The 10,288-nt window shown below is 31.9% G+C and overlaps 1 protein-coding gene across 2 annotated transcripts in view; it reads right to left on the reverse strand.

Moving 5' to 3' along the window:
- The window catches only part of LOC143067577 (uncharacterized), a 33,799-nt gene extending 23,828 nt beyond the window's left edge, over positions 1-9,971 (reverse strand). For both annotated transcript variants that reach the window (XM_076240934.1, XM_076240926.1), the window contains exons 1-2: positions 9,783-9,971; positions 403-510 (exon numbers count right to left, since the gene is read on the reverse strand). In XM_076240934.1, coding sequence (XP_076097049.1) covers positions 403-510; positions 9,783-9,857 — 183 coding nt within the window. In that variant the 5' untranslated portion in view covers positions 9,858-9,971. The remainder of the gene's footprint in view (positions 1-402; positions 511-9,782) is intronic.
- Positions 9,972-10,288: the final 317 nt, after the last annotated feature.

Raw genomic sequence — 10,288 nt, forward strand, 5'->3', positions numbered from 1 at the left:
TCACTTCTCCCTATAATTCTGAAGTAGTGTGAGCCCTGATCTTGTACTATCCTGCTACAACGAAAAATTAAAACTGGACACTGATATAGGATACATGTATATACTTAGTGTTTCAAAGATATAAAAACTTATAACTTAAATAAATTCATTTGCAACTGTCACTCTCCTGTCTGATCACTTATTTCTTAACAATACATGTACTGCATGCAATTAATTCAACAAATTGCTACAATGCATTGTTTTACACATATTGTAAACTTATTTGTCTACACACGTTTCATGACCATACATATATCCATCAACTACATTTAGTCTAGAATCATGTGGCAAATCATAAATAATAAGAATAATTTAGACCATGCATGATCTAGCTCTGTCTATAAAGCTCACATATTTGTTTACCTCAGACTTTGTGTCATCTTTCTCAGTAGTTTCATCCGATTTCTTATTGTTGACAAAACTGGACAACCAAGATGGTGTGATCAGGTCTTTCACTTTTCCCAATAGAGACTACAATAGAACAAGAATTTGTTTTGGCAATTTTGATTGCTTAGTTCTAGTATTTCAATTAAAAAAAAACAAGTTAAAATTAAAAATATGCATTCCACATGAGCAAAATAATGAAAACAAAGGCAGTATTGATTAACCAGCCTATATAATGATAAATCCATTGCTAAAACTTAATATAGTGACTGTTGTGAACGTTAAATATCGCGGCAGTACCTTTTTGTAAACGTAACGTCGTTCCCGGCAAATTTGACAGTTGCCGATTTAACGTTACGAAATTCCGCCAACATGTGGCGTTCGAATAACATCTTTGTTTTCTAGCTTGTTATGAATCCTACATTTCTTTAGTTACTTGTATTTACATGCTTTATATCGTTGAATCGGTGTCGAGACGTACGAAATTATGTTTGCTTTCTTTATAATTCATATGTATGTACGTACTGACAGTTATTTACATGATTTAACCTTGACCGGCAACGGACTATATTCTTACACGCAAGGATAAGGCGTGCTAAGTATTATAAAAACCGGATTTTTCTTATAACGAAACGAATTTAAACAGATCTTCAAAGATTCCAAGAGGTAATTTCACATACACGAAAAACTCATTCAAACATTTTAATCTATTGTATTTCATTTACCTGTAGTTATTATTATTGATAATAATAATCTCTGATACTTTTAAAAGTTGTTTAGTCATTATTTAATATCCAGAAACCAAAGATATTGTTTTTAAATTAAAGATTGGCAACAATCTTTACACTGGTTGCAGCGAATTTAGTTTTCTTTCTTAAGAAAATTTTAAGAATCTACGTGAATATTTTATTAGGCACGCATTTGTTAAGTACATACATTGTTTTGTCCATATTTTATGATATTTGGTTACACATAAAAAAAAACATAAACATAAAAAAAAGACACTTCAACGAAGGCTGAGAAATAGATAGTACAGTTGGTGAATATAATTAAAATATAGTATATATTTAAGTAATTTTAAATTCAACAAGGATAAATTCTAATCCAAGTTGAAATAAAATAATATAGTTAGTTAAAATCTATATCAACAAGGATAAAGTCTAATCCAAGTTGAAAAAGATAAAAAATAATAGTTCTCAGAATCTATATCAACAAGGATAAATTCTAATCCAAGTTGAAAAAGATAAAATATAATAGTTTTCAGAATCTATATCAACAAGGATAAATTCTAATCCAAGTTGAAAAAGATAAAAAATAATAGTTCTCAGAATCTATATCAACAAGGATAAATTCTAATCCAAGTTGAAAAAGATAAAATATAATAGTTTTCAGAATCTATATCAACAAGGATAAATACTAATCCAAGTTGAAAAGGATATAATATAATAGATAGTCAGAATCTATATCAACAAGGATAAATTCTAATCCAAGTTGAAAAAGATAAAATATAATAGTTCTCAGAATCTATATCAACAAGGATAAATTCTAATCCAAGTTGAAAAAGATAAAATATAATAGTTTTCAGAATCTATATCAACAAGGATAAATTCTAATCCAAGTTGAAAAAGATAAAAAATAATAGTTCTCAGAATCTATATCAACAAGGATAAATTCTAATCCAAGTTGAAAAAGATAAAATATAATAGTTTTCAGAATCTATATCAACAAGGATAAATACTAATCCAAGTTGAAAAGGATATAATATAATAGATAGTCAGAATCTATATCAACAAGGATAAATTCTAATCCAAGTTGAAAAGGTCATAATTTAAAATTTAATATATATCAACAAGGATAAATATAAATCCAAGTTGAAATTAAATAGTTCAGGGGTACAATTCAACAAAGATAAATTTTAATCTAAGTTGAAAGTTTAAATATAGTAAAAGTAAATACCATATTCAACCAGGATAAATTCTAATCCAAGTGGAGTTTAAATTAAGAAGTCTATTTTAACAAGGATAAATCTGAATCCAAGTTAAATATTAAGACCATAATAATTCAAATAGGTCCAGACCGTCCAGTAATTATATTTATAGTCTATTTCAAAGTTAATATTTAATAGTCTATTTCAAAAGTTTTCTTTTACAACAAGGATAAATATAAATCTAAGTTATAAATATAATAATATTTGGAAAAGGTCAAAGTTGAAAAATTTATAGTCTATTTCAAATTTGTTATTTATATGGTCTATTTCACAAAATAAGGATATATTCATAATTTAAAAGGTGTTTTAAAAGTAAGACATAGGAAATTGTTTTTCTATTTCAACAAGGATAAAAAGTAATCTAAGTTGAATAATTCTGAAAAACTACAAGATTAACAAGGATAAAGTTTAATCCAAGTTGATTAGTAAATTGAAACTCTTGATTTCATTTAGCAATTAAAGTAAAATGTATAATTTAAGAGACAGATCTCGTATACCACAGGGGTCCAATTCACTTAGTAGGGGAATTACCACATTAGCTAGTCCAATTATTCCCACTTGGTCTGTTGCATCTACAAATATTGATACCTGCTCATTTGGGGATGTCACGTCTCATAATTATTTAGCCTCAAACCAGGGGGAAATAAATACAAGCCCCAGGCCATTTAGTAGTACTGCGAGTAATATTCAAAGGGAAGTAAGCACAAACCCATTTCTTTTCCCAACTCAAAGTAAGAGTGATAGTGCTATAGCGACTATAACAAGAGAAAAATCATGTGAGAGTGATGAAATAATAAAGATGAGACAAGAATTAGAGGCATTAAGAAATGAAAACCTTCAAAAATCATATGAGAGTGAAGAAATGGTAAAGATGAGACAAGAGTTAGAGGCATTAAGAAATTTTAAGAACCTTCAGATGAAGAATAATGCTCAACATTTCACTGAGAGTAAATCTGACCCTGTTATCAGAAGTCCAAATAGTTATGCAGAGACCCAGCAACGTTCAACAAACTCCTGTAACAATATAACATTACCAGAGACCCAGCAACGTTTCACCAACTCCTGCAATAGTATAACATTGCCAGAGACCCAGCAACGTCCAACCTACTCCTATAATAACACAACATTGCCAGACACCCAGCAACGTTCTACACATACATACATGGATACAGCATTGTCAGACACCCAGCAACAACAATCATATGCCTATGCTAATATGACAATACCTGAGATACAGCATCGTCCAAACTATTCTGGTACAAGTACAATCATGCCTGAAATCCAGCAACGTACAGATTACGAGCAGTATCCAAACAATTCCTCAGTATCAAACTGGTTACCTAGGCAACAGTATGGCAGACCACAGCAACAATATGGCAGACCACAGCAACAGTACCATAATATTGAAAACTCCAAGATAGACAATGGGAGAAGAAACAGAGTGCCATTTTACAACGGCAGAGATCCATGGAGTGCCTACTTTATGCAATTCGAGCTCATTGCAGAGATAAACAGATGGGATACTGACACTAAAGCCATCGAATTAGTAACAGCACTTAAAGATGAGGCAATGGTTTATGCTTCCTACCTCTCACCAGAGACTAAAAGATCTTTCTTTGGGCTATGTGCAGCTATGTCTAATAGATTTGGTGACCATGGTTATCCAGAGACGTATAGACAAGAATTGCATACATTAAGGAAACAGGGCAAAGAAAACATCCATGAATATGCTTCCAGAGTAGAAATGCTAGTCAGACGGTCATTTCCAACTATTGACGTAGCCACTCACAGTACATTGAGTGTAGAGTACATGCTAAGGGGATTACCCGATCAGAGCATTGCTATAGAATTACTGACAAAGAGAATTACCAGTATGACTGAAGCTATCCACCAGGTGACTCTGTATGAAACATATAAAAGAGGAAATAAAGATAGAAACATCCGTCAGCTGAGTATGCAGGAAACTGTTGATTTTGATGAAGGTGAAGATGATATCGAAATAAGGAAAGTTGGCGGGAAAAGATATGTAACTGAGGAGAGGCTTACACAATTTGAAAGAGGGATCACTCAGTCATTAGGGGAGATAATTCAGAAGGAAATGACAAAATTTAACAAACCAAATGTTAACCAAGGTTATAGGCAAAACCAGCCGTATATCAAAGACAATAGAACAAAAACAAGAACCACAAGATGTTTTAATTGCAACGAAGAAGGGCATTACATCAAAGACTGTAAAAAACCAAAGAAAAATAAAAGCAGTACAGAAAACAGAGATTTTTCCAACAGCAATGAGACACAAGATGATTCTTTAAACTAATAAGGGCTGAGACTGTCGACCAAGTATCAGCCATTGATAAAATTATTGAAGTTAAGGATATAACTACCAGGAATGGACCATGTGGAGATGAATTTGATGCATTGACTCATGATCTGAGCTTGAATTTGTTGTTTGAGGCATTTGATGAATTACAGAAGAGTACACCTAGTGATGTAATTGGCAGTGCTGAACCGAGTCAGGCAATAGAGAAAAATATCGTCATTGATCGGGTGAGGGCAGCTACTATTACTGTTCCTTTGGTCATTAACAAGGTTGAAACCAAGGCAGTTATTGACACTGGAGCGGAGGTGACAGTTTTGAGTGAGGAACTGTATTCTAAAATTCCAAAAGACATGCGACCAGAACTGAAGAAGGCAACCAGGAATTTAGTGGTTGCAGAGGCTGGGAAGCATATGACAACAAGGGGAATAGCACAGATAGAGATGAAACTAGTAAATGAGATTTTCACATGGCCCATGTATGTAGCCCCCATTGGAGACAGCGTATTGTTAGGATGTGACCCGATTGATGAAAAGGACATAACTATCAACTGCAAGAGGGGACTCCAATTAAATGGTGAGTGGATAGAATGCCAAACCACAAGACAAATAGATGGTATAGCTAGAGTTAGGATAAAAGAAGCAATTACCATACCAGCCAATTCTGAGATAATTATTGCTGGAGAGGGTTATGACACAGAAGGATTGTCCAGCCGGTATTCTATACTTGAACCAGTTGTTGAAGATAGTAGAAAAATTATGGTAGCAAGTACGCATGCAGACATGTGTGAATATATAGGAAATATTACAAGTGAAAGTTATAAGGGTAATCAGACGGACAAGGTCGATGTCCAAATGTTGCCTGAACTTTTGCAACATGTTACAGAAGATAATTTAAGTGTTACAGATGAAAATGTTCCAGATACTGAAGAAATTGTAAATGTTATAGTTACAGAAGACGATGGAAACATGTTCTGTCAGGAGGAAAAGATAAGTCAACTGAAAGAAGGTTTACATAAAACAGATTTAGACCAAACTACGAATGAATTTGAGAATGAGAAACATGTAACTCGAGATACACAAAAAGATTGGAGGAAACGGAAGAAAAGAGAAAAAGTTGACACAGAAGCGAACACAGAAGGAGCAAAGAACAGAAGAGGAAAAAAAAGACGAACCAATAATACAGTGAAGTTGTTGGAAAAGAAGACGTTGAAAATTAAAAAAAACCATTTATTTATATTGAAAAGACACAAATTCAGAAATTTGTTGACATTATTTATGTGTATATTGTTTTGTATGCCGTTGGTACAATTTTACCATTATTCATGTCATGAATCGTGATATTAGGTTATTCGTGATTTAAACAAAAATAAATTTTCTTAATTTTAATATTCTATTGAGACAGCAGGTGCTTGTTTGAATTTTGTTCGATTGTATATGATTTAATCTTTCGTAGTTATTTAAATTTCGAGACGAAATTCTATTTTTGACGGAGGGCAGTGTTGTGAACGTTAAATATCGCGGCAGTACCTTTTTGTAAACGTAACGTCGTTCCCGGCAAATTTGACAGTTGCCGATTTAACGTTACGAAATTCCTCCAACATGTGGCGTTCGAATAACATCTTTGTTTTCTAGCTTGTTATGAATCCTACATTTCTTTAGTTACTTGTATTTACATGCTTTATATCGTTGAATCGGTGTCGAGACGTACGAAATTATGTTTGCTTTCTTTATAATTCATATGTATGTACGTACTGACAGTTATTTACATGATTTAACCTTGACCGGCAACGGACTATATTCTTACACGCAAGGATAAGGCGTGCTAAGTATTATAAAAACCGGATTTTTCTTATAACGAAACGAATTTAAACAGATCTTCAAAGATTCCAAGAGGTAATTTCACATACACGAAAAACTCATTCAAACATTTTAATCTATTGTATTTCATTTACCTGTATTTATTATTATTGATAATAATAATCTCTGATACTTTTAAAAGTTGTTTAGTCATTATTTAATATCCAGAAACCAAAGATATTGTTTTTAAATTAAAGATTGGCAACAATCTTTACAGTGACAAAGAACTGTTTTCACTGTAGGTGTGAAATACATGTGACAGGTGAAAAGTAGACTAATTATAGCTATATTAACAAGATTATTGGCCATGGATTAGTAACTCAACCTTCCTTATCGCTTTGATAATTATGATCATCATAATATTGAATAAAAAAAAAAAGAATTGAACTGAATTAAGTGATTAACTGTAAAATCTACATTATATTAATAGCTTCTTAAATATTTATGGTAATGTCAGATGTTAAATATCTTTTTCTAGGAAATCTGGGTTTCAGTTACACAAGGATAACCAAATGCAATGTCAGGACTGTAACAATACACCTTACTGATATGATACTTGGACAGATACCTTATCGATTCCCAACATAGAATTAATATTATAGCAAACTACCTTAAATTTTTAAGTAAACATGCAGGCTTTCCAAAGAAGCTGGTAGAATTACGGTGGCTTCAAATGTTGTCTACTTCACTGACAAAAGTATAAATTCAAAAAGAAAAAAATAACTTTTTTCAAATGTTTACAGGCAGCCGAGAGACGTATTGTCGCAAAGTCGCGGTCACGATCAACAAGGATGAAAAGTCAGCGTTTACCTTGGGCTAAATATAGTTCAAAGAATTTGTTGTCTATTTAAAGTCAGAATGCTTCATTTCTTTTCAAAGATTTTTTGAATGATTACAATAGAGACCTTCCGATGGCCATTAACTCGTTGGTTTTGGCTTTTAGAACGTGCAGACAATCAGATAGGATGACAAGATTAAGTTATGGAATAATATCAGTCAAATAAAAGAAAGTGTTGTAGATCATGTTTTTTCAAAATCTGGAAAACAATATCTATCATTTTTCAAAGCCCACATAGTGTTCAACATTTCCAAATGATTTATGTATCCGACTTATTGAACAGTTTACAAAGAAAGAGAAAATCAGAGGATATATCAATTTTCTGACAATGCTTGAGAAATAATTGTATGATTTAAATACGCGTTACAGTCTTTGGAGTAAAAAGGGGGGTCATTTGTTTTTTAAAATGCACGTAAATATGCAAAATAAATTGATCAAGATTTCTAACAATTTGGATAATTATTTAAATAAAACTCCTTTAAAAGCAAATGAATTTTAAGGTAAAGAAAATAAAACACAAACCATTACATTAAAAAAATGAAATTTCTTTGAGATTTTCTTTTCTTCTTTAATTTCATACATAAAAAATGGTAATTTGAAAGATGAAATTAGGTGCCAGGAGATAGCGAGAATGCAGGATTTTGCTCTAATTATGCCAGACCCCCTGCCATAAAGCTTCGCCGAACGCATGTTACAGCCACCTATAATTGTAATTTAGCCTACTACTTCAATTTCAAGGGAAAGCCCTGAACTTGCTGTGTCTGTCTCCAATTTAAGTGCACAGAATAAAATAACACTCACATGACGACATGCAAAAAATTGAGAGGAATAATGTTTTCATATCAAATAATGTACAATTCAGCTGCTTGAAAAATAAAATATTTTTTTTTAAATGGCAAGTTATCTATATTATGGCGTTAAACAGTATGCAAGACATGTCAGCCCAGAGACAACTGGGACTGTCAATATCTTGGATCGTCTAAACTGACAACTCAGACCATTTTTCATGACAACACATATAAAAGTATAAAAATATGAGTTTTGATGAAATAATTGATTTAATGATAAGGACTGTGGTTGATGAGAAGTTTCTAATAATGTATTGATGCCAATTTTTAGTGTATGAATGACAAAAAATCGGACCTTCCAAGAAAGCTGTCTAAACATCTTAAAATACTATTGAGTGTTGCTCCTGAGATCTTTAATTTCTTTTGTTTGTAAGCTGTATGAATAAATAATGTTTATTTTTTTTGGTAGATTCTCTTTTTATGTTATATTAAATATATGTTATATCCTCAAGTACTGTAGAATACGTCCAAGCTTACTCTAGTTAAAAAAAAGAGACAGCAACTATCAGATATACATACATATTTTTATTTCATCAAATAAAAAAGAGATAAAAAATTGTACTCTGACACACTCAACCAAATTTGTTATCATGTTATGTAAATTTATGAATTAAATTTAGAAAAGAGAAGAAATTTGTATTTACATCATACTTTTCTTAATCATGTTTTTAAACTTTAGCAACATGACAAAATGAGTTGTCTTAAAGTCAGTTCAACTTGTCAGATTTCAGATTCTTTATTAAGATAACAAATTTTACATAAGTGTTCTCCAATACAAATCATATGATATTACTTGACTCCAAGCTGATTTGTTACTCTTCAGCAAGGCTATCAGGGCGATTTCACCTTGTTTACTTTTGAGATCAACAGTCTAGCCTTATGTTTTGTTTTAGGATGTATCATATGTGAGGGTTAGTGTAGAGCAACTCTATACACCTTAATGCTATTTGTCCGTGATGGTCACACAGGTTCCCGTAAATTTTACGTCATTATACATTACATAATGCTTTAAGCCACAATGGAATAGTTGACGTATGATGTCAATAGTTTAAGCAGGACAGATTCTTAGGTCAGCCGAGATAAGCGATAAGGTGTATTGTATGTATATGGGTTTTCACCAACTGAAGAATAAGAAAGAGTTCCCTCCCTTGGTAAATTTTAATTCTACCTACACCACTACCTGCTGCAGTGCTGGACATATATCAACTGTTCATAGTGTTAGTAGTGTTATGGACATAGAACTGTTATGATCATCAAATATCTTTGAGTAAAAATTAACAATGAAATGGTTAAAAAATGTTGATCAGTTACACAATTTTACTTTGAAATCAAGTGTTCTGATAGGACCGACACTGAAAAATTCTTATGCTATAACATATTTAATAATGTAAAAATTTCGAAATCTGTTGGAATCTTTCATCCGTAATAATTTATCTGTTAAAATTTGAAAATGAAACTTCGACCAATTTTGTGCGATTTTTTTATTTTTTGTGTACCACTTGTTACTTACTTTTCTACGTTCATATGGTTTGTTAGAACCATGTTGGCGTTTACTTTTAATCTTTCCACCAGCTTCCTCTGACATATTTAGATGTCTTCAGAAAGAAAGTGTATTATAGTAAGTAATGTATAGATTTAATTTGAATGAAACACCATGCCACTTTTCCAGACAGAATAAGATGGCGGCAATTGACATAATCTTCTGATTGGTCAAATATGTCATGTGGTCACAATAGAGTTGAAGGTCAAAATAAAGAACTAGAACTCTTTCTGGCGCGAAAGGTAAATATGGCACAAAAGCGGTGAACTCACGGTAATTTTCAGCTTGAAACAAAGCATAGTTTGCAGTGGCAATAAAAGATCCACACATATACTTTAAAGGTCAATTTCAATTCAAATTTAACTCATAAACAAGGATTTGTATAAAAAAATCATTGGTATAAACGATGATTATTCATAGTTCTTCCCGTTTCAAAATAGAATGTCTTATAATCATGGGAATAGTAAAACTAATTA

The sequence above is a fragment of the Mytilus galloprovincialis genome, chromosome 1 (genome assembly GCF_965363235.1).
Source record: "Mytilus galloprovincialis chromosome 1, xbMytGall1.hap1.1, whole genome shotgun sequence".
Taxonomy (NCBI): Eukaryota; Metazoa; Mollusca; class Bivalvia; order Mytilida; family Mytilidae; genus Mytilus; species Mytilus galloprovincialis.